The 24,885-nt window shown below is 36.5% G+C and overlaps 2 protein-coding genes and 1 long non-coding RNA gene across 3 annotated transcripts in view; 2 read left to right on the forward strand and 1 right to left on the reverse strand.

Annotated features, from left to right (window-relative positions):
• Positions 1-4,163, forward strand: part of LOC107082161 — a 21,448-nt gene extending 17,285 nt beyond the window's left edge. Inside the window, exon 3 of the long non-coding RNA XR_001481124.1 lies at positions 4,065-4,163. This is a non-coding gene — a long non-coding RNA (uncharacterized LOC107082161). The remainder of the gene's footprint in view (positions 1-4,064) is intronic.
• A 107-nt stretch (positions 4,164-4,270) lies between these two features.
• LOC107082188 (carcinoembryonic antigen-related cell adhesion molecule 2-like) lies at positions 4,271-7,951 on the forward strand. The gene is made up of 8 exons (XM_015370727.1): positions 4,271-4,379; positions 4,523-4,669; positions 4,932-5,150; positions 5,224-5,601; positions 5,707-5,961; positions 6,107-6,207; positions 6,310-6,353; positions 6,493-7,951. The coding sequence occupies exons 1-8, from the start codon at positions 4,271-4,273 to the stop codon at positions 6,521-6,523; spliced, it is 1,284 nt and encodes a 427-aa protein (XP_015226213.1). The 3' UTR covers positions 6,524-7,951.
• LOC107082160 (C-type lectin domain family 17, member A-like) lies at positions 7,922-15,600 on the reverse strand. The gene is made up of 6 exons (XM_015370689.1): positions 15,550-15,600; positions 13,981-14,075; positions 13,715-13,888; positions 11,851-12,002; positions 11,645-11,766; positions 7,922-8,156 (listed from the first exon to the last, which is right to left on the reverse strand). Exons 2-6 carry the CDS (start codon positions 13,994-13,996, stop codon positions 7,994-7,996), a joined length of 627 nt encoding a protein of 208 aa, XP_015226175.1. The 5' UTR covers positions 13,997-14,075; positions 15,550-15,600; the 3' UTR covers positions 7,922-7,993.
• Positions 15,601-24,885: the final 9,285 nt, after the last annotated feature.

Genomic DNA, 24,885 nt, shown 5'->3' on the forward strand with positions numbered 1-24,885 from the left:
ACATTTACAGTATTGGACACTGACCCCTACAATGAGCGCTACTGCCGCTCTGTTTGTAAATGTTGTGCATTTTGGTAAAATAAAAAAAATCGGGATTTATATTTTAGTATTTAGCTACTTTGTATGAACCCATTTATAACCTTTGTTCACAGTATCATTTAACTCTATGCAGTTTTTCAAATATATCATCGCCTGTCTAACAAAATAAAATTCATAATCTGCGCCAACAAGGTATTTAAATAATAAAACTACTGGCAAAGCTCATTAAAAGTATTTATTATAAATGAACATACTTTCATGTTGAAGATTTTTCTTCCTTTATTGGGTCTGTGGAGCAAAATTCTAAGATTATTTTTCTGTTTTCTGTTATAATAACGAGTATAATTCAGTCAAAATATTACCTTTTATTAAATAAAGCAAAAACTTAGACTTAAAACTACCAATTAAACCAAGAAACAAACAGATCTCCGTCAGTAAAGAATGAACCATTGCCTGCCCTGCGTTTTTCTTCACCTTTCTGCCTTGATGACCCTCATCATCCCATCCCCCCCTCTTCATCAGTAGATCTGAAGCTGCATCCTGCTGCTGATATGATCATGGTGGTTTCTGGGTTAAACTTTCACAGGTGCAGAGAGTTTTAACGTTAGCTTAGCTGTACCACTCTGCACTCTACATTTATATTTCACACTCTTAGATATCAGCAGACAACTAAATGTTTTCTTGTGAGTTGTATGTAAATCATGACATTTACTGTTTTTTGTGTGTTTTTTTGTGCTTTTACAGTTCTAGAGACATTTATCTATAGACAAATGATCTGATTTTTGTTTAGATATAGATCCAGGTAACTTCTTGTTCATGTACTCTGAAATCTACTATCCCGCTGTTCAAAGAAATTAAATCCAAACATTATGCTTTTGACAATCAAGGCTGAAATTATTCTTACCGCAGTTTTAAGTTTGAAATATTTTTAATTGCATTAAATAATTTTGCTTCTTCAGACTGGCAGTCAAATCATGTGTTTTGGTTTTGTTCTTTTAGAGTTCAGGCTAGGATTTATGGAAAATCTGTAGAGAATAGGGTGATAGCAGAAGGTCTCCTAACCTCAAAAAGTTGAATGGCAATGATGAGCAATGATGCAGTAATCAAAATACCAGTGGAAACATGTAAATATAGCCAGTAATTATACTTTATTGCTGTAAAAATAAGATTTTTCATTCATTATTCTGGAGGGTTTATATCCCATTTTAATGTATATATAAGTAGAAAGATACATTTTGTTCATTAAAATGTATAGCCTACTCTTTTTATAACTTTTAAATACATTTCAAGAAATGGCCTTCTTATTTCCTGGAAGAAAGAAACGTTTTGTTTAAGTGAAGGCTTAAGTATATACTCGCAAAACATCAGCAACGCTAAATTAACTTAAACCATCTCATCAAACTGAACTGAGCGTAAGTGTGAAAAGAATTACTCTTACATGGCCATTAAAAGATCAATCAGTGATGCTACAAAAATGTTAATGCTGTAAAAAAAAAAAAAGGCCCATTGCTTCTACTGACCTCGAGGTATAACTGACTTGACCAAAATGGCTTTAATGTTCAGTAAATGTAGAGTTTTCTGCTGGTGTAATTTTTCCAAGTTGACTAAAGGTAAGGACCGCGCCCAGAGCAGATCAACAGCAGAAGAATCGCAAAGGAGGGCAAAGCATGGGTATATATACATATATATATATATAAAGGTTTTGTGTGTGTGTTTCTTATATTATAGTGACCATTTTCCATATTTTAACACATTGTGGGGATGGAGTGCTCTAGTGGGGACCAATGTGTGGTTGCCATGGGAACAAATGCTGTTTGTTTTAGAGTTTAGGTTGGGATAAGGTTTATGTATAATGTTTAGGTTTAGGATAAGGGTCACAGTTAGGCTGTAGGATTCTCCTAAAAATGAATGGAAGTCAATAGAAAGTCCACACCAGAATAGTGAAACCAGACGGTGTGTGTGTGTGTATGTGTGTGTGTGTGTATGTGAAAGTGTTGATTTGACTTTATTAATTGAGCTGGAATGCAGTGTCTGATAACTGCTCTATGTATGTATTGGACTCTGAATTTGTATTTATTCATTAAAATTCTTTAGGAGCCTTAGGAGGAGATGTGTTGCAAAGTGGTGCTAAACAAGTAAACATACATTAATATCTATGATAAACTAAAGCTAGAATTATCAAAAAGATCAATACAGAGTATTATCCATCAGCAACACTGAACTCTTTTATATTCACTAATAATCAAATAAAGTGTAAAATTGTAATATTTAGCTCAAATATATTATTTGTCTAGTTGTAATTTCAAACAAACTTTGTTGTTTTATCATGGGTTTAATTGAAACTACACAGAACTTTACAGTTTTCATAAATTGAATGTTAAACAGCTATAAACAACAAACAAAAAAAAACAAAACATGCAAAGCAAGTAAAGTTGAAATAAAGTATTTTGGTTCATGTACCAGAAAGATTTTAATTTCTTTTTTTTTTTTTTGGACAACCTGTTGATCCCCACTAATGACAGCTGTGGAGGAATGTGGCACTTATTTTTTGATGTAAAAAATTTAAAACCATTTTTTGCACAGAATTTGAACAGTAAAAGAGAAATGAAAGTAAGATGAAAATTCAAACAAGTATAAAAGAGAAGAATGTAACTCAAACCACAGTCTGTATGTGCTGCTGGTGCTGTGGTCTCTCTTTTTTCTCCCTTCAAGCGTGGAGAGATCCGTCTTTCGTGGAACAGAGGAGGAAGAGAGGGGGTGTGAGAGGCAGAGGGGGAGGAAGGGGAGAGGAGAAGACTGGGATAAGAATCTGCACCTTAACTAAATCAAGTCCCACCACAACCCAGCATACGCTCTCTGTGTGCCTCTTCCCCTCCAAATTTGCCTGCTTATTTTCATCTGAAGCCCACCACAGACCGCCTACTCTCATGTCTCTGAACATTTCCTCTTTTATCTTTTCAAATCTCTCAAAATCTGAGACCACCGCAATCACTGGGTTGCTCCTTTAACTTTTTACCCTAATGTGAATGAAAGCATGAGCATAGGGTGAAATCACGACCCTTCTTCCGAATACCATATACATTTGAAAAGAGAAAAGATAATTCCTCTCAAAGGTGTCGCTGAATGTCCTTTTTGTTTGACACATCAACTCAGTTTTTTATAAATATTATTTTTTATGCGTGTATTGTGTGTAGGACAGCAATTAACGATTATTTTGCAAATCAATTAATTTGTTGATTATTTTTCCAGTTAATTGATTAATAGTCAAAGGTTCCTTAAAGAAGATTTTTTACTAAATTAAACCAGGTAAAACTTGAGGAGTTCTCGATGGAGCATATTGACAGACAAATATATATATTTTTTTATCTTAAATGCAAAATGTTTACATATTTTTTTTACAATTTGGATATAATTACTGCCATAAGTGCATTGCTCTGTCAGCTAAAGGAATGTTTTAGAGTCTCTACACTCCATTTAATGATTAATGGATTACTGAATTATGATTATTTCAAAAATTGATTAATCAAGATTAATATGATTAATTTTTTTGGCCTTAATGGTGTATATTGTTTTATTTCAAAGTGTGATTTAAAAAAACTATGTGCTAACATAATAAAACTTGAGGTGACGCAGTACTTAAGTTGGTTACTAATTTTAAAATACTCAAATACACCCTGCTTATGTATCTATTTAGGACATTTGGCGCAAAAAAGGCCATAGCTGTTTTACACAGCTTGATGTTCAGGTCACTATTTTTAGGCATAAATAGACCTTCTCTGTTGAAATCTGGGTATTGGATATGTTGCGCTTTTTTGTATGGAAACTATTGTACTCCAGCTACTTTTCCATGTCTAATATACTTCCTAGCTGTATGTATGCATTGTGCATATTGTGATTTACCTTTCAAATTAATAGCACATATTTATCATTTATGTACTTGTGATCTATTGTGCTTTTAAAATTATACGATCAGTTAAACACCACAAAATGATGTCTCTTTTTTTTCTTCTTTTTACCGTGTTTAGGTGTGACACCACAATGAAGATCCTTCTGCAGTTCTTGGCCTTTCTCACCACCATCCTCAAGACATATGGTAGGAAACACCCATTACAGATTCTTTTAAAATGTTTAAAATGCATTTTGATTTTGCATATTAACTCTAAGCTATATTTCTCTCTTAGGGGCAGATGAAGACATTTATGTTCGTCTTGGAGAAAAGGTTGTGCTTGAAATGCCCAGAATCCCAGATAATTATTATGTGCAGTGGTTCTTTGAAACGGAGAGCGAACCTGGGATTGCTGACAATAATTATTTAGGTAGAAATTCTGTATCTAATTCAGGTGAGTGATGTATATGTGCATCAAAGAGGATTATTTGTTTTTCTTTTTTTGCAGTTAATCATTAAGAAAAATATTTACAATGCACAGAAATTTAGGTTATTTTGGCCATACTTATTTATTTTTTTGTCAACTTTTCTTTACAGATATCTGGAAAGGCAAGTTGTCTGCAAATAAAGGGAAACTGACCATCTCTAACATCGAACAGGAAAACATAGGGACATTTATCTGTAAAGTTAAAAATGCTTTAAATTACCAAGAAACAAGAACATTTAAGCTGATTAAAGTTGATGGTAAGAACCAAAACACATTCAACTCTATAATATAACCTGTATATTAAAATGTTTCTACAATGTGTTGCTCTAAATTAAAATTTTAACTTAAATCTTATAGTCAGTCTAATAATATTTTTTTTTTTATCACTTTTTAATTTACTAGGTCCAACAAAAAACTTGACTGCAGAGTATCTGAAATGATCCTTTATTGAAGGGTTCCTTTTAAGAATTTTGATTCAGATTTTCTTAAATGTGCAATCTGTCTTTTTTGTCGTATTAGTGAGCATGAAAGGAGATTCACCAGTGACACCTGGAGATACTTTATCTCTGAGCTGCAAAGTTGAAGGTCAAACCCAAACCCAGACTTACTGGATAAAACCATCAGGCATAGAAACAAAAACAGGAGAATTTAATGAGAAAGCCGAAAGCCAACACAACGGAGAGTGGACATGTGTCGTAAAAGAAGTTCGCAGTTTCAAATTTTCTGTTTCTGTTGTAGGTGAGTTATTTGCCATGAACACATTATTTTATGCTGTTGTGGTCTACTTGCATTTTGAGTTAAATTATTTTAGATATCTTCTTCTCTGTTTTAGATTTCTCTTTTGAATCCAAACATCTCTACACTTCTACAAACCTCCCCCTTACAGTGTCTATTTTGATTACTCCCAATAAGTTTTTGAAACAAATACTGAGTAAAATCAAGGAAATCCAATGGGTTTTCATCCCTAAAAAGGATGGCAATAAAACTGTCTTGTTGACCTTGAAGAATGGACCGTGGGCACAAAAGGGACCGCAAAAAGGACTGATTTTTAAGAACTTCACAAAGGAAGGAAATGTTTCCTTGTACAGAAATCCGGCAAAAGAAGAAGACAGAGGGAGCTACAACTGTTCAATAACATTTACAAATGGCATTGTTCTCACCAGGACTGTGTTTGTAGAGGTGCTGAAAAGTAAGCAAAAACAAAGCCTCAATTATTTTGTTCATAAGTGATAGAGACTTACAAAAAAATGCAATTAAACATATGAAACTCATCTACTTTTCCTTTGCTCTCCAGTCATCCCCTCCCCAGGAAAAAAGCTAATTTCAGGTAATCACCTAAACCTCTCCTGTTCCACTGGTGGAACCCTGGATGCCGACATTAAGGTGCAGTGGTTCCCTCCAAAGACATCCTCCCAGGGGAAAGCCAAGCTTTCATCTGACCCTCTGTATACCATACCAAGAGTGGGCACAACGGACTCTGGAGAGTGGAGGTGTGAGCTGCAGAAGAACGCCACGACACTGACGTCAGCTGTGATAATACTGGAGATCGGTGAGCACAGGAAGCGAGAGCAGAAATCTGACATGGTTATGAACCTGTGGCCACAGAGCATTAAAACAGAAACTTAGTTTTACCTGTCCTGTTCTTTGTATCTACTCAATACTGTTTAATGACTCTGATTCTCTGTTCTCCACAGATCCCATCCTGACTGCATGGATGGTGGTGACCATATGCGGCGCTGCAGTCATCCTGATCCTCCTCCTTATAGTTTCTGTCACCCTTTTCCGGCGCAGACAGGTACAGTTAAAATCTTCCATATTTTCAGGTGGATCAAACCTGAATTTGGTCTTATCTTGATTGAAATCTCACCGTCTGTCATGTATTTGTAATTCTCCTCAGAGGAAGATCAGAAATTTCAGGCATCGACTCTGCAAGTGCGAAAAGTAAGAGCTAAGCATTTCCTGGATTAACAGGATGGCAATAATATGTACATTCACTCCCAAATAAGTAAACATTTATGAATGAATAATATCTTGATATTTAATATCTTTCCTAATTCAAACAATGTTGTTTCTTTTTCAGCCCCAAACCAAAGGGATTCTTCAAGGCCTAATAATCAGGACTTTCATGATAAGACCCCAGGGCACCATGCAAACAAATACATGTCTGTCCCAGATGGACCCTTACATTTATCGACTGTTCTGGATGAGTTTGGAAGAGAAGGAAACATTAAGAGGTTGTAAAAATAAAAATATAAGATAAACAAATTTTAAAGCTGTATATATATAAACCATTTTTCCCCATTTTGTAAATTTGGAAATATTTTTTAATCAACTTTTCCAAACAATGATTTGAAATACATATATTTTTTGTGCAGATCTTTTAACTGATTTTGTTTCATCCAGAGGTGACCTGTTATTAATTTGGCCAACTGTGTTCATTATGTTACTTATTTTGCTAACAAGGATCAGAGCCTCAGTTGAAGGGAAAATAGCACAATTTCAGATCTTTAATTAATAAAATACATTAAAATTAACAAATACAAAAAATCTAACTATATTGATGAGGATAACTCACAGCTGGTTTATAGATGAAGATAAAAATCCATTAATTGAATGTCATATGTTTATGGGGTGCTAAAAATGTAGGAGAAGCTTGTTTTGAAATGGAAACAGACCAGGAGTTTTTAACCACCATTTCTAAATGAGTTTGGACAACCTTTATAAATGTAGATAGAATAAGTTCCTCCGGAAACGCACTCAAACTCTTTTCTTCATAAAAAAAAAAAGAAGCAGAGACTGTATATAAATGAAATAATAACATACGGACTGCATCCAAAAAGAAAAAACAGAATTGATGCTGGTTTTTGAGGATCACATTTAATTTTTAAATAACCTTTGTATGTGCACTGTTTTATGGGTATTTTAAAATGATTTTAGGCAAATCTGATTTTAATCCTTCTTTCTACTGAAGAGCATTTTGATCCCTAAAAGTTTTGTAGTTTAGTGACTCCTGAAATTTCTTGTAAAAAGGTTGTCTTTGTTTTTCTGTAATGATTAACTGCTCTTAGCCTTTCCCAGATCATTTATTGTTTTTGGATCTTCCCTTCTACTAGCACTGTACTGATAATGATTCTGTATTTTGTGTTTCTAATGTTTCAAATTTTAGTTGACTTAGTGTTAAAAAGCATGTTGTTTATATCCTCTCACAGTCAGAAGTCTGAACTTACTTTGTAATATATTTGTAATATTGTGAATTTTATCTATGCTAACATTGTGCTTGTGAGATTTTTTGTTGTTTTGTTCAGTGTCTTGTTGGTTCAGCTATATTTCCACTGATATCTAATTGTCTTTTCTTTATTTAGTTATTCATTTAAAAAAAAATACTGAACATATTTTATTTCTTCACACAAGGTGATACTTTATTTCTTAAAAATAGAAACAGGATAGTTTGGACAGAATAAAGATGTTGATTAAAAGCTGAAGACAAACTGTAATATTGCAAATGTATATTAAAGCTTTTCAATAAAGGATCAGTCACATTTGCAGCTTAGTCGGGGGTGCTCCAGAGGTGCGGTTGGGTCTCAGAGCAGCGGGTTGGCGGCTTTCTGACAGATCCGAGGATAGGTGAACTCACAGGGAACGTCGTACCATTTCTGAGTGTAGCTATCCACCACTGCACAATCCTCCCCCTCTGGCCCTTGGGCCTGATTGTTGTCTGGTTCTCTTCTGTAAGGGTCCCAGAACCTTTGCAAACATAACAGAGAAGATAACAGGAATGAGTTTGAGAAGGTTTATGAATTATATTAACAAGGAGCAATGCTCATCAGGTTCATCCTAAGAGGATCTGAAGATCTGTGACATTATAGCAGGTATATGTATTCAGATTTAGAAACACTAACGCAGAATGACTCCCAGGCGCCACCATGAGGTTTATAGAAACATTTTTCCCTAGCTACTCATATTTATCACATAATTAAATAACCCAATGAGCTAAAGCATCATTTAGCCTGTATATCTTAGCATTGAAATGTTTGCTAACTGTTTATGCACTGAAAATATCATTTAAGATCATGACAGTAACAACACCTCTCTGTCTGTTAATCCTAATCCTTGTGTATGTTTTTAAATCAGTTGTTTCGAAAAAGAATCATATCCATTTTAAAGTTATTCTTGTAAACCTGCACAAAATTAATCTAGCGTGGGCGTCTTACTCTATGCTTCACAGCATGTATGACCTACATGATACATATGACGTAAGTCTGTAAAAACAAAACATCAGTGTTATTTTGTGAGTCACTTATGCTCCTTGTGTGGGTGAGCTGCAGATAGTCTTACAAAAGTAAATTGCAAATGTCTTCTTTGCAAATAGTCGCCCATTTTTACCCTTTTTCTACTCTCATTCTATTTTCTATTTCTGTCTAAGGGGTAATGTAGACTTTTCGCGTTATCACTTGATTCATGTCGGATTTGATAAGGGCAATTTAAAAAAAACATCTTCATCATGACTTCAGCTAAACTTAACTTCCAACACCTGTTGCTATGATTTTTTAATTCTCAGCCACGTAGCCATGTTTGTGCAACCATTTTTTGAATAATAATAGTCGATTATAATTTTTTTCTAAACAATCTAAGTATCTTTCATCCCTTACAATGATGTTAACAGCAAAGATGAGACTGCATTAACTGCTGTTGTTTTAGTTGTTATAAAGCAATTTAAAGCTGCACAGTTTTCAAGAAAAAAATAAATCATTAAAGCATTAAAAGGCAATAATTTGATTAAATTCAATGATATATTGAAGATACTGGGACTAAGTGTCTGGAAGTAGTCAACTTCAAATGTCTGGGATCACTTTTGGTGACAAAAATCCTAATTGATGCATCCTGCACAAAGAATACAGCATTTACAAGCAGGTTTAAGAAGCTTGTCAGGTTTTAGAAGTTTATCTCTCTAGGCAAGTTTCTTTTTCTTGTTCATGTTAATATGAATTTATGTCACGCCTTACAGTTATTCTGAGGCCATCAATGTTCAAAATAGGTTTTTTATAAGAATATAACACTCAAAACTGTAATGATCCTAGTCTGTTCCTGCCTGCGAAGCTGCCGTGTCACTGTGCTCCTTGTGCAGCACTGACAATCAGGTCTGAGCAGCTACACCTGCAGCAGCTCCAATGACCACGACGTCCAACCTAATGTCCACTTCAACCCCTAAACCCTCGATCACTATATAGAGCAGGGACTATATAGTGGACTTTATAGTGAACTCAGTTAGCTGACCGTTCGGACATATGATCACCATTTTTCGATCCCCATTGTTCACATGACTCCGGGTCCCCGCATGGTGTCTGTGCCATCTTTGTTCTCTCTCGCCCCCAAAGCGAATCCCATGATGCTTTGCGAAGAGAACACTCGCATTCTGGGATATATCTGCTCATCTAGGGACCAAGGATGCGCACTACTTTTCAAGCTGCATTGTGAGAAATGTTTAGCTTTTGGACACTCATATAAAATGGCAGTTAGAGCAATGGTTAGGGCAGACGTTCGGACACAGCTCAGAAGTTGCAGCTCCTGGGAGGAGATGTATATATTCATGGCTCTCCCAGAGGATAACTGCCAGATTTTTGAAAGCCGTTTCGTGCGAGTAGAACATCAATCCATCTTTGACCTTAGTTCCTGATCTCAACTTTCTGGAAAGCTCTGCTATGAGGACAGCTCTTCTGTGCATGACTCCCAGGCTAACTACAACGTCCCCTATCCTTAGCTCTGTCTAGCCCTGTCAGGATTTGGATAAGTCAGTCATTGACCTGAATCATCTGAATGGAGCAAAAGGAGTCAATCTTTAGAGCTTGAATAACCTCTCGGCTTCTGAGAGGGTTAGTGGCTTTCATTCAGTGCATTTCAACACCAGTGAGTTGTTCTCAGCCATTAACCCTGTTCTCCTCCACACAGTGAATCCATTTCCAATCAGTTTTTGTTCCTGCAACATACAATTTACTTTTAAATAAACTTTTTAAATGCACACTACTTGTGTCAGCTGAATCTGGCTCGATATTATTTCCTGGCATTACAACAGCAACTAAATAAGTAAAGAGTCTGGTTCTCACAGTATTTAGAATAAACTGTGAGGAATAGAAAGTTTTTACACTAAAACAGACTGCTGTAGGCATTGATTTAATTTCCTCCCTTCTTTTTTGTACCCAGTCTATAAATATAGCCTAAGACATGAAACCAGCCGCTTCATAATTAATCTGTCAACCCCCAAGAACTGAAAACATTCAAATCTGTGCCAAATAATACTTTTTAATTAACATTTTCGGTTTTTACTCTACTCAGCAGTAAGATGAAGATGCAATTCTGTGAAATGTTAATGCCTATTTACAGGATTTCTCCCCTTTCCTCGGGTCAAACTTCAAATTTTTGGATCATAATTTGAAAAACATCTCAAAAACGTCAATTTGAAAATCTCTTCATAAATAAAAAGCATTTTCTTCACATTTATTTTTCTATAACTAACCCAGCCCTAATTAAGAAACTGACTAATAACTGGTTGAGGACTACAACTGCGTCAAGCATCCTTGAACACTATTAATGGTTAATTTGCGTTGCTGTGGAATAAATTTGATCCAATCTTTTCAGAATTGTTTTCATATAGAAGATAAGATGCACAGAAAATGACCAGATCATTACAGTAAATTTTTTAACCTTTCATAGGTGGCCTTTTTGGGTGACTTAAATCATTGCTCTACTTCAATATTGTACATAGCATGTATTCTGAAATTTCTTTAGATTGCTGATTGATGTCATAGAGCTTTAACCTACTTGATGTTGTCAGATAAGGTGCTCTTTAAGCAATTTATTTATTCTACAGCTTTGGAGGTATCCAGGGGTTTCCTTTTTCATCAAGGTAATCCAAAATATTGAAAAGTAAAACAAACAGTAAATAAATGATTTCATTAGGAAGGTTATTATATTTCAGATAGAGTGGGGATGAGTTAAATGGCTTTTTTCCCTGAAGACTTGAAATCCTCATGTTAAAATTGCATCTTTTTTACTGAAGTTGTTAGCAATAGATTTAGTTTGGTATATAAAGTGTACCAAATATAAAGACATGTATCTTATATAGCAAAAAATCTTATTATTGATGGCAGCAAATCATCAAACTATATGTAACAAATACTATAAATGTGTAATGGATATGCCTAAGACAACACATTTTTTCTGGTGTAAATACATACGCAGTTGTTAGCGTTGAGTTGTCCACCCATCTCCAGTCCCCCTCAGTCTCAATGTCACTCAGTCCAATCCAGTAGTGTATGTATGTCCCTGCAATCCTCCTGCCTTCTTTTTCCACAGCCTCCTACAAACCGTTTCACCCAAAACAATCAGTAATCATCCCACAATGCAACTCTGATATAGGCTTGCACTGAACAGAAGCACCTACATGCTGTTTTCTTGTAGTGAGTATGGCGAGATGGGCTCCAATATCTTTACATTTCTCAGCACTGGTAGAGAAATCTTGCTTGTCAGTGTTCAGGTGGAAGCACTGATCCTCAACCTGCAGCCATCCTTCAGGACACTCTTTGCAGTCTTTGGCTGTTTGGACAAAAAAAAGGCTTGTAAAGTAGCACTGTATTGAACATTATATGTATATTTGCAAAAACTTGTTGCAATCATGACATCTTATACCAGAGGTTTTCAACCTGTCAGACCGAGCAATGGCCTGGTTTTTAAAGTAACTTTTCTATTAGACCGCACTGTGTTCAACTTAAAGGTATAGCGGAGGATGTTCTTTTTCTTTTCTTTTTCTGGTGATAAGTTTATGTAAGGCCGTCCTATGTGCTCGTCCCCATTTTCACATAGTTGAAAAATGGCAAATCTTCTTTTGGAAATTAAGCTTGTATGAGCAATGCAAACAACACATTTTAAACAGAGCGTGCACGAGGGGAAATGGGCTTATGCATGGTCTCACAAGCATTTAATAGGCGTTCCCTCTCTGTAGAGGGTACAGGGTTGTGCTTTTTTTTTTCTATGTGGAGAGTCTTTTCAAAAATTCCTGAAAATCCTCCACCAAACCTTTAAGGTTCTCTTTTAGAAACCTTAAAGGTTTGTTTAACAGTATAACTTGCATTCATAACTTCAGTTTTATTATTACTGATGCCATTTTTTCGCTCTGTATGGATGTTGATGCCACAGTTGTTTATATTTCCCACACATTCAGAACAAAATTGACCTGATGTTGAATTATCTGCAGGTTTAAGATCTGATAATTATGTCAGTTTTCATTGGCCACAAACTGGTATAACAAAGTAAATAAAGTATATATATTTTTCCAAACCAAAAACAAATATCTGTTCCAGTCGATATTTCTGAATATTTTTTTCCTACCATAAATGCTTTATTACAATTAATAAAAAACATTTTTTTTTATTCCTATATCAACATGAGGAAAGATTTTAAATCATAGGGAATGTTTATCATTCTGACCCATTTCTTCTTTCACTCCTAAATCTAACCCAATCAACCTAATTATCACCTAATTACTGAGAAGACTCCATCTGTGTGTCATTAAATGTCAGCATGAATCTAGCTGTTCTATGAAGCTTTAGATGTTTGTGAGGGAGAAAAAAATCAATAACAGAAAGCACGAAGACCTAAACACAAATCAGGTTTGGATTATTTTTAAGCAGGATAAGAATGTCAAGCAATATCATAAGCAATGTTCAGTCCCTTGTCAGAAAACGGTAGAAAAAAACTGATAGTGGCAGCATCATGCTGTGTTTAACCTTTGTTTAATAACAACAGGAAAGGTGGTCAGAGTTGAGGGAAGCTACAGGAATCTAAATACAGGGAAGCTTGGGGAGGATTTTAGACTAGGACTGATTCATCTTGCTGTAAGACAACAATGCTCAGGTTGAATTCAAATTTAAAATCAGTTGGAGACTCAAAAAACTGATGCACACAAACGCAATCTATCCTTTTTGACTTTAGAAGGCTTAAGATGTGCGAAACAGACAGAAAATCATTATTGATCATAAAATGTTTATATTAACACTCTAAATGAAAAAAAAAAACATTACTAGATGGTGTTGCTATTTTTGTTTTATTCTTATTCTTCTTCTTATTTTTTTATTATTTAGTTTTATTTTTAAGATCATTTGCCTTATGCATTTTACTGGCTGTCCTGTTCTCTATCATGTTACCCTGAATGCTTTTTAAAGCAGGCTGCTCTTAAAATCATATAAACAATTTGTAAAACAGCTAACTAAATCACCATCCATCTGCTGGAGCCTAGAGGAGGAACATACCTGGAGCTGAGCAGTTGTCTGCCAGACTGGAGTACTGGTTGCACAACAGCCTGTAGCGATCCTTCATCAAGGCGAGCCTTACTTTTAGAAAAGCCACCTCTTCTTCAGGAGTCTTGGGTTTCTGACTGGAGATTTCAGGAACCAGCAGGCCCAGAAGAACAAAGAGGGTGGTTGCTAGTGACAGAGAGCAGTTTTGTTGGAGTTATAGAGCGTATTCCATCAGACCACATGCAGAAATACCAGCTGTTTAAAGAAGATCATCTCACCTTTCACAGAATTCATTGTGTTTCTCAGTGAGCTGAGGGTTGCACATGCTGTCCTAAGGCTCTCTGGAGGCCTTTATAGAGCTACTCTTTGTTTACTAAAGAAAAGGCAAAGTACAGGTTGCAAAATTGTACCAGAACGATTGGGTCATGATCATCAAAGCACGTAACTCTGATGGTGCCATTTGGTGCAGCCAAATCAGTATTGATTTGGCTGCACCATATGAAAAGTTATGTTATCCCCCTTTTTTTCTTTTTCAACAATTATTAAAGATAATAAACTTGAATTTAAACCACAAAGGTATGACAGACAAAACATACACGGAGGATTTAATTCTCAACACAGCCGTCCCAGGGTTTGGATTGGAAGTGTCTTGATTTAGTGTAAATTTCTCTGCCCTCTATATGCAATACCTCTAGGCTGCTTCCCTTATTAACGTCCTTCTTGCTCAACCTTTGTAGTATAGCAGTTGGACCAAAATAATTCCTTTTCCAGATAATGGATTTAACATATGGTAGATGTTTAAAGATTGGGATATTGTCTTAGGCCTATAATTAAACTCTACTTAAAGCTTCCCCAAAGCCTTATGAGTTTCTAGTTTTAGAATTTTTTTAATTAGGTGATTTTTGAAGGCAAAAGGTTGCATCCAATTTAATTTGGGGGTTTAGGAATAAAGAGGGTTGAAAAATAATAGCACACCAGTCATTTAAAATTTGTATTTCTAAAATACTTTGATAGCCACGTTTGTCTGTTTATCGAGATGTCTAGAAAATACACTTAAGTTTGTATAAAAACTTAAGTGGAAAAGTTGAGGGGACATGAATACGTTTTAAAGATTCCATCCATCAATCCATCCATCCATCCATCCATCCATCCATCCATCCATCCATCCATCCATCCATCCATCCATCCATCCATCCATCCATCCCCCCTCATTGACATTATGATCCTCCTGCGGACANCCCCCCCTCATTGACATTATGATCCTCCTGCGGACAGGTTAGATAAACTGATGCATGTTGTTAGTCTTGGCACATGGGTTTGATGGTGTTTACTATCAACGAGCAAAGTTCTCTCACTGTTCCTGAATTCTTCCCTAAATTGGCAAAGACAGATTCCGAACAATGACTCAGCGCTGAGGAGAACAAGTTCTGTGTTAGTGTGTGTGTGTACGTGCTGTGGAGGTTATTTGTATTCACTTCATAAACAGGACAGCTGCAGAAAATATCACCTTTACACACACACATGTCATTGCTTCTGCAACAGACTGTCAGCCTTTTTTTGTCTTATTATGGCTCATGTCCAAGATATATTTTTTTCTTCCTGCCCCATTATTCCCACTAACAATGTTAGTGTCTCTGCTTCATGAGGTTTGGCTGTTCAAATTAATTAAAGGAATGCTTAGTGTTTATCTCTGTGTCCATGGCTTTTGTGCAAAGAAGTGTAGTCATTACTGGTCATTCTTTTCCCCCAAATCCCTGGACTTTCCACATTATTCAGAGCTGTTCTTTTTTCGAACATGTGCATACATCAGCTGTCAGGAAGCAGAAGGTACCAACTGTTTCTTTCACCTGTTCTTAAAAACAGCCTGACTCATTCATCGCACGCCTGCCAAATCCAGAACCTCTTCTTCTCTCCAAACTGAAGAAAGTGGGGAAAGTACTGAGGTTGAGCAACACTGTACATATTGGCAAAAAAAGAGATAAAACATCCACGCATTATGACAAAATGTAACTAACTGTGCCAAGAAAGGAAAGAAAAAGCCTCAATTTTTTTAGGAAAGCTGGAAGGATTTGTTCAAAGGCACTGCTAACCTGCACAGCACCTCTCAGAGCTCGTTTCTCCAGCTCTGCAGCGATGTTGCAGGCAGGAGAGGGTGCCTCGATAAATCAACCAGGGGCTACAAATTAGATTTTAAGGAGAAATATTGTGGCACTAGAGTGAAGATTACCAGAGCCTTTGGGGAGCAGGGGAGTTGCAGCGTAAGAGAGAGGCAGCGTTAACAAGGTCAAAACAGACAGACATGGAGGATGGTGAGAGAAAACTACACCTGCCTGCAGGAGATCACGCAGGAGTCAACATGTGGGGGATGCAGGCTCATCCTTAAACACAGAAATCGTCCTTTTCCTTCTTCAAGCACAAAAACTAAGCCTCATTTTACATGTCAGAGCCATTACTCCATCTGTTAGAGTTCCCTGACACATTACAAGAATATACAAAAAACACTGTTGATTTTAAATGATCAAATTTTAAACGTGTTACCTATGACATTCTTTTTTCATATTGCAAATGGAACCAGATCCTGCAGAGCCTTCTTATCCTCCAAATAAACCAGATATTGACAGATTGTTTCCTCATGAGCTGTGGATCTCTGCAGCTCCTACAGAGTAACTGCAATATTACTCTAAAGAGTTCTCCCTTTCCAAGCCAGTCAGTTTATGGTGATAGCACATCTTAATAAGACAATATATAAGTAAAATGTAGTTTATAATATTCATTCTTTGTAAATAGAGTAATATTCAAGTGGCCCCACAAAATGTTGTGTGTCTGGCATAAAATATTTGCCAAATTTACCACTCAAATCAATAACAATCAACATTCCAGACTAGTCGGGTCCTTGGTGAACAATGACCAATGTTGGTGCTGGTGATAGACAGAGTAATGATGGAAACTGGGCCACTGTGAAACAATAAACAGGAAGAATAGGAGGAGAGGAGATTGTTTCTGTGGGCAGAGAGAGAGACGAGGAAAACAAGGAGGTGAGAATTGAGAGTAAGGGCTTTGAATGCTGCGAATGGCTGACAAAGGAGTGGAGGAAGATTGACATACTTTGTGTTCAGGAGACCAAGTGGAAAGGTAGATGGTCTAAAAGCTAAAAAGGAGGGTAAAAGCTATTCAACAATGATGTAGGTGGGAGAATAAATGCTGTAGGAGTCCTTCCAGAAAGTTTGTCAGGAATGTTTGGGAGTTTAAAAAGAAGGAAAAAAAGAGTGTCAGAATGGGAGAAGAGTCTGAAGCTAGACATTAAAAGTCTTAGTCATTATAGCCCACAGGTGGAATGTGATTTAGATGAGAAGGAGAAATCCAGGAGGGAATCAGATTAAATGATGAAGGAATTCAATGAGGTGAGAGATTGGTGATTGGTAAAGATTACAATAGCTGGGCTGGTAACAGAGGTGATGAGCAGGTTTGGTATCCAGAACGGGAATGCTGAAGAACGCATAGTGGTAGAATAAGATAGATTTGGCTGTAGTGAATACTTTTTACAAGAGGAAGCTGGAATATAAAGAGAGCTGGACCAGAGGTAGGAGCGCATGGGTGGATTACATCTTGTGTTGATTTAACCTAAAGGAAATCAGTGACTGCTATATAATGGGTGGTTACAGCAATGGATGGTGATGTGTAGAATAACTTTAATGTGAGGAAGACAATGAGAACAAAGGCAGAGCACAGGATAATGTGTTGGATGCTGAAAAGGGAACAGCAATCTGTGTTGAGACAGGCTCTGGATGATAAGGAGGTGCAGCTAATGCTACAAGAAAAACATATAGGAAAGTACTTGGTAATTCCTCTGGAAAGAAAGTGAACCAGGAGACTTGGTGGTCGATTAAGTAAGAACAGGTTTAGGTTCAGGGAAATTGTGAAACTACTTTTCAGCATATGTCAGCGGACTGAGAGGAGCTGTCAGGAATATACAGAGATGAAACATTCTTATGAAAGATTCTTATGAATGAGAAAAATGAGACATAGAATGAGCAGAAGTGGCCCTTGATAATGAGAAAATATCAAAGCCTGGTAAGGATTAAGTAACAAAGGCATTGATAAGGATGACAATTGGAAAGGCCATTGGTCCTCATAATACACTTGTAGTGGTATAAAAGTGTCAAGTATTTGAGTGAGAAGATGCCTGGGATTCAGAAGAGTGCTGGAGGCTAGACTGAAGTCAGAAGTTAATATTTGCAGGCACAAACTAAAGNTGGAAAGGCCATTGGTCCTCATAATACACTTGTAGTGGTATCAAATTGTCAAGTATTTGAGTGAGAAGATGCCTGGGATTCAGAAGAGTGCTGGAGGCTAGACTGAAGTCAGAAGTTAATATTTGCAGGCACAAACTAAAGTTAAACAAACTTTATTTTCATTTTGTATACACAGAGTGTGCACAAAACTAAATTTTGTTTATACAGCTTTCCGACAGTGAATGAGCAGCAGCTAAGCAATAAAAAAGAACATTTCCATTCATAAAGTGCAACAGTGATGAAATGTGAGAGTCATGGTGCAAAAAAGCATTGATGTGGAAGGGTCAGGGTAGAGGAAAATAAATATAAATAAATATATACAGAGCAAAATTGCAGTAGAAAACATTTGAGTTGAGTTCTATTAGGTATGATGTAATCAGTGTGATACAGAGTCTCAATGTGTGACTTAATTTAGAATTTTTTCAACAGTTCAGCAGTCTGATGGCGGTGGGGAAAAATCTGTTACAGAACATCCTGGTCAGGCATCGAATGCTGCAAAGCCTCTTCCCAGAAGGCAGCAGGGAGAACAGTCCAGGGTGAAGGTCTAAGGGGTAGCTGCTGATGTTATGGGCTTGGGACACGCGGCGCTGGGATAAAATGTCTTTTATGGAGGAAAGAGGAGCCATGATACTAGGTGCCAAGACCTGCTGGAAAATTAAATCCTCATATCCTCAAAGCTTGTTTGCAGAAGTAAACTTTAACCGCTCTGAAATATCCCGGCGGATTGCTGCATTGACTGAAGGATATTGCAATCCAAGCAGATCATACAGCTCCTGAAATCAAACTGTGAAGATTTTACTGGACGATTTTTATGCCTTTCCACTTTCCCTAAACTCTGGGACCAAATAAAATGGAAAATGTGCACTGATTTGAAAAGGCGAATGAGCAACAGTCTATTCTTCCTCCCACAGTTTAGAAACACGACTGATGGCTTAATAGGTGTCTCTAAATTGTCCTAAGGTGTGAGTGTGTGTGTGTGTGCATGGTTGTGTGTCTCTGTGATGCCCTGGATTTGTGACCTGTCCAGGGTATACCCTGCCTTTCGCCCATAGAGTGCTGGAGACAGGCATCAGCCCCACCATGACTCTGATGGATGAAGCACAAAAAGATTAATGGATGGATGATTTGAAATGAGGAAAAAGCAACAGTCTGGTGTTTTATTTCTCTTTAGCTAAGGCAATGGTGTTGTTGCCTGTGATTGAGGAATGGATTTAGGGAACTAATTTTGCAGTTCCGAATACTTTAATTATCCCAGGGTAAAATTACTTTCATTACCTGACTCCATCTGTAATTGGTCCAGTCTGATTTAACACAATTTCATACAATATATATATATAATTAAGGGGTCCCCGCTCCACATCCCCATTAGTTTGGGGGTCCTTGGCCTGGAAAACATTGAAGACCCCTGCACTAAATCAAATAAAATAGGAGTGGTCAGTTTAACTAGAAAAGCACAACATAAATTCAAGACGTTTATCTTTCTGTAATGACTTTTGTGTTAGCCTCCTTGTCTGCTGCCTGCAATAGATTTTGATAGTCTATCATTTGACATATGGCATCATAAAATTTCTATTTTAAAAATCTTTTCAAATTGTTTTTGTGTAATACCAAAATTTTGTGTTTCTTTAGCTGTAACCCACAATAGCTGTGACCCATAACCCTCAAAATGAATAGGTATAGATAACATGCTTCTGTCTTTTTGCTTATCGCAGGTGTGGCTGCTATTTTCTCATATCCACCACTGTAAAAATGTAAAACTGCTGTATACTGAATATTTATTGTTCCGGTGACTGCAGAGTATTTATATTTGTAAAAAAAACTTTACAGTACAGTACTTTATTTAGTTTATTGTTTAACTCTGCCACCTCTTTTGTTATTTCTTATGCACTTTTAAGGTCCACTTTTACCACACTTTGGTACCACATTTTCCCCATTGTGGTACAAGAAAATGATTTTCTGTGCTATTCTAACACATAAGTATGCATAAAAAAAATCTAAATGGTTACAGAAAATAGAGAAACATTCAAATTACTTTCTGCCCTATTGAAATAAACCTGTATGCTTAAATTCAACTATGATTTTTTTAAGAATCTTCTATGAATATCAGTAGTGACTGCCTAAGATCTGAAACATATGGACACAACCACATGCTGAGCTCCCTCAAGTGTGATTCTCTGCCAGGCCCCAACTGCAACTGTCTTCAGTTGTTTTTTTGTTTGTTTTTTGCTCCTTCCAACTGAAGTTTTGTCCTCAGAAAATAAAGTGCTTGCTCTTCTGATCAGGTATGCTGACTGACTCAGGCATTTGAAAGCATTAAGCAGCTTTTGGGTTGCTCCTGCGGTTTGCTTTCAGTCATCATCCATCTGCGCAGTGAGGCGCTGAGCGGTCGATTTTCCTGAATTTGGCTGAAACTGAGCTGACAGCACAACTCTGTACACTCACCAAAATCATTCCGCCTTGTCAGCGATCACATCTTCAAGGTCAGTGGCCCATTATGTAGTTTAAAGGAAAATGAGCCAGAACCATAGCAATACTGTATAATGCTTTTTTTTTGTTTTAATTTTTGCATTATATTCACTTTTGCTTTCCTTAATTTAGTTTTATAACATTTTGTTTGACAAATTCTTGCATGATCCAAAATTATGCATTGACCTGTGTCAGCAAGTTACACATTTGATGTGATCTACATGAAATTTTGAGCCTTTTTTTTTTTTTGCTGCACTAACTATTCTTGATTTCATCCATCCAAAGTAAATACCAGAATGCAAGACTAAAGCAAAACAAATAGAGAATACAATTTTCAAACTTACCTTGTATGCCATTATACTCGCACAAACACATGGACTAGCAGGGTACAGACTGATGCAGAATCATTTAAGAGGCTATCCTAAAGATCTAATATGTTTCAGTGTTCCTTGCTTCTTGAGATGAACTGCATTGATATTCACATCAACATCTCCAATCGTGAACTTCAATAATAAATGATAGCATCCTCAAGATAGCTTAAAACATCCTTCTAGTACATGAGAAAGTTTCCTTAAAAAGAAAATAAGTAACTATTGTTTGGTTTAACTGGCTTAGATCTAAATCCTGTCATTATGTTTTTTCTGTCATTGTATTTTGCATCCTAATAGTAGTGTTTGGATGATGATGGTTTCTATATGCTGGTGTAGCCAGCCATCCAGGCCATATTAATTCCAACAAAGTTAAAAAAAAAACAATCCACTGGACTTTGTTTCCAAGTTTGAAGACACTTTTTTGAGTTGGTTTCTATACAACTGCCCTTGAAATATCATGTGTGATGACCATTTTAGCATCAAATTAAACATTTAATAAAAGTATCTTGGTGTCTTACTTATGAGTGATAGCAGGATAGAACTGGAACAGATAGATGAGGGCCTCGTCTGCATTAATGTGGGTGCTGTTCCAGCCCTTTGTGTTGAAGAAGGAGCTATGTCAAAAAGCAAAGTTCATGATTTAGACATCTGTCTATTTTCTGATCCTCACCAATGGTTATGACATATGGATCATGATAGAAATATTTCAATTCAATTCCATTCAAAAATTATTATTTAATCCCAAAGCAAAAATTAAATGTTGCAGTAACTCATCTGCTTTTGTACTACCTACAACCTATTGTTGTAGGTGTGTGGGCATGAAGCATCTGTAGTGGTCAATCTAAGCTTTTCATTGAAGACTTTCTGTTGATGTCCAACATTCTGGTGAAAAGGAAGTTCACTATTGTTGTGCTCTTCATTTTATCAAGAATTCTTAATTTATAATAGGGGAGTTCCTAGGGCAGAAATGGCCCTCTTTTTCAGCTTGTTAAAGTTGTAAGGAAACGGCTGCACATTAGGAGCAAGAAACATGAGGGGGGGTTGAAGATAATGAGCTGAGGCAAACTGACCAATGACACAGAAGAAGCAGATCACAAAACCAATCCTAACTCTAAGACCAGGATCATGATAGCCCTATCCCATGCCAGATGTAATGAGGGAATGAAACTTTCCCAAAAGTTTTTATCTTGTCTGGTCATTTCACAGAGTATTTACTTTAAAGTCTTAGGCATCATAAAGATGTTGTTATTTTGTTTAGCAAATGTGAGTCAGTCTTTATATTCTTTTAGATCAGCAGTTATTTTCTTCAGAGACCTCTCCCATGGAGGCTATATTTCCTTTGTCTCTTTCTTATTGTTAAATCATGAGGATTTTTCCTAACTAAAAAAGTGAGGCACGCAGTGCTTAAGATGAGTCATCAATGCACTCTTGGCATGTTTTTAATCAGATGAAACTCATGGGAAGCTTCACTGCTGTTCATCATTGTGAATAATAGCTCTTAGCATGGATCTCAAGAGTCCAAAAGCCTTAAAAATGTCTTTTTACCCTTTTCATCTGTGGTTAACTTTACTCAGATCAGGGCATTATTTACTAATTTAAAAAAGCTTTCCTCTCTCTTCATCTTGTACCACAGGTTCCCTTCGAATAAATCTGTTTATTTCTTTAGGTGTAATAGATAGATAGATATAGTGTTAATTATGTTGATATGATCATTCTTGGACCAGTTCTGAGTAAATAAAATGGCTATTAGACTCAACGTAAGGTGTTTTTAATCACAACCTTAAAGGATTTCATGTGTTAAATTGCAAATTAGTGCATTAATTTACCATAGATTTTAGATTTCTTTTTAGGTATGTTTTAACAAGCTGCACATAGAGACATGGATAGTTTGGTCCCATATGCAAAATAGCTCAGGCTATGTCCAATCTGACATGTGGCGACAATGGTGTTGGATGCAGGTGTTTGCTTTGCAACCAAGCAGTTGTTAGTTCAAACTCTGGCTTCCTATGTTATTGCGGGCAAGACACTTCACTTCAAGGCTTGGTTCTGCACACCAGAGGGTTCTATGCCCGTTGTTTGGCAAGAGAAAATATAGCCTACGATGTGGATCAAGTCCTGGGGTCAGTCCCAGCACAAAAACAAGTTGTTAGTGAATGAATCTCGGCCAATTAAGTGGTTTTCTGTCTTTCTCTTTTTCTATTTTCTATTGTTAAATTTTCATTTTGTTTAAAATATATTTAACGTTAAATAAACAATGTACATTTTCAGTTATTTGCATGCACTGTTGTCTGAGTCTTGAATTGTTTTCTTTGGTTTCTAATGAATGCTCTGAGGGGAATCAGTTTTTACTTCTGATGCGTGTGAACTGAATGCATTGTTCAGGTCTGAACACATGAGAACTGGTGATGATGGAGAAGTCTGGGGTTTTGTAAACATAGATTTTGGATTCGTGTTTAAGGTTTTGAGCAAAATTGGAGGAGTTTTCAAGAAATTAGTTTTAGCAATTGTGTAAAACTTTAAATAAAATATAAAAAAACATTTCAGATTTTACTTTTGCTCAGTTTTGTTAAATGTATATGTCCCTATTTTATGATGGCGAGTTTCATTAAATCCCAATAAAAGATTACACAATCAAGAGATACCATTTCTATGCAAAGCTCTGAGCCTTAGAAAGTGGAACATTGGATAAAAAGTATATCCACTTAACTCTAACTTCCAGTTGTCCTCCTGGGGTAGATAATATTTTGTAGCAAAATTCTGGTCAAGCGGTGTTGTTCGGCTCAGAGATAGAGGATTAATTGACAGCTACCATGCTGTGGACTGCTTTGTGTCTAATCAGGCTCCCAGGGACTGAGGAGGAGGGTACTGAGTGTTTGAGGAGTCAGATGGCTTTCCTGAGACTTACTGGCTTCTTTGGCCTCCGTCTATGCCCACTTCTAATGTATTGCTGTTTGCAAGTGCAAACATAACCTCCAGCATTCTCTGCCCTAAAGCCTGAGATGTTTTCAGCTGAAAATAAAATGAGGAAATATGCTTTTGTTGTTTTTATCAGGCTTTACAAATACTAAGTGCTGTAGTTTTACCTCGCCTCCAACAGAAATATTTAAACGGACTACATTAGTCATAGAGAAGTTTACATATTTTTAGTATTTTGGTTTTTCATTAAATCCTATGTTGATTCCGTTATAATATCTTTGGGGTCAATAGGGATTTTCTGTGACTCAGAAGTTTAACTTTGACATAAAAACCTAAACGTTTTACCTTTACTCACTGCTGCATATCTTTCTGTCCGTCCTTCATTCTGTCTGCCAGTCTAACACAATTCAGCACAGATAATTATTCTTTTATTCACCTCAATGTGTTTTTGGACACCTGTAATTGGCAATAAAAAAGATGGAGGACTCTCTTCAGTCCTGTGAGGGTCATGTAGTAGAAAAAGCACAAAAGTCCATAATTGTGAAATATTTCTCCTGCAGGGCTAACAGCCTCCTGCAGCACTGCCCGATAATGGGCTTTTGAGGACACCCTCATTTAAAGCAAACACCACCAGGGTGTTACACACACGACATATTACAGCCACCAGGCACAGATTTAACACACGCAGTTGCTTCAAACACCCACGTAGGAGCTACTGGAGTATGATTTTCATATCTGAAAATTATGTCGTTTAACAAGAGAAGATTAAAAACTGTTTTAATGGTTTCTGGTTCTATAACATATTGTATCATAGGACCAATGATAGAGATGTGGCCATGGTATAAGTACCGTGAAGAAAAAGGTTTGAAAACGAAATAAGTGTTGAAAGTTTGCATATTAATTTGTCTATACATACACGCATATATATATATATATATATATATATATATATATATATACACTATATTGCCAAAAGTATTTGCTCACCTGCCTTGACTCACATATGAGCTTAAGTGACATCCCGTTCCTAATCCATAGGGTTCAATATGACGTCGGTCCACCCTTTGCAGCTAGAACAGCTTCAACTCTTCTGGGAAGGCTGTCCACAAGGTTTAGGAGTGTGTTTATAGGATTTTTT

The sequence above is a fragment of the Cyprinodon variegatus genome, unplaced genomic scaffold (genome assembly GCF_000732505.1).
Source record: "Cyprinodon variegatus isolate N-32 unplaced genomic scaffold, C_variegatus-1.0 Scaffold48, whole genome shotgun sequence".
In the NCBI taxonomy this organism is placed as follows: Eukaryota; Metazoa; Chordata; class Actinopteri; order Cyprinodontiformes; family Cyprinodontidae; genus Cyprinodon; species Cyprinodon variegatus.

Bases quoted from the DNA above. Each gene is read 5' to 3' on its own strand.
- LOC107082188 (XM_015370727.1), top strand. From the start codon at position 4,271: ATGCCCAGAATCCCAGATAATTATTATGTGCAGTGGTTCTTTGAAACG. The intron at 5,602-5,706 runs GTAAGCAAAAAC...TTTGCTCTCCAG, and splicing joins GTTTGTAGAGGTGCTGAAAA to TCATCCCCTCCCCAGGAAAA. The intron at 5,962-6,106 runs GTGAGCACAGGA...TGTTCTCCACAG, and splicing joins TGTGATAATACTGGAGATCG to ATCCCATCCTGACTGCATGG.
- LOC107082160 (XM_015370689.1), bottom strand. The intron at 12,003-13,714 runs GTATGTTCCTCC...TTGTCCAAACAG, and splicing joins AGACAACTGCTCAGCTCCAG to CCAAAGACTGCAAAGAGTGT. The intron at 11,767-11,850 runs GTAGGTGCTTCT...AACGGTTTGTAG, and splicing joins TCACTACAAGAAAACAGCAT to GAGGCTGTGGAAAAAGAAGG.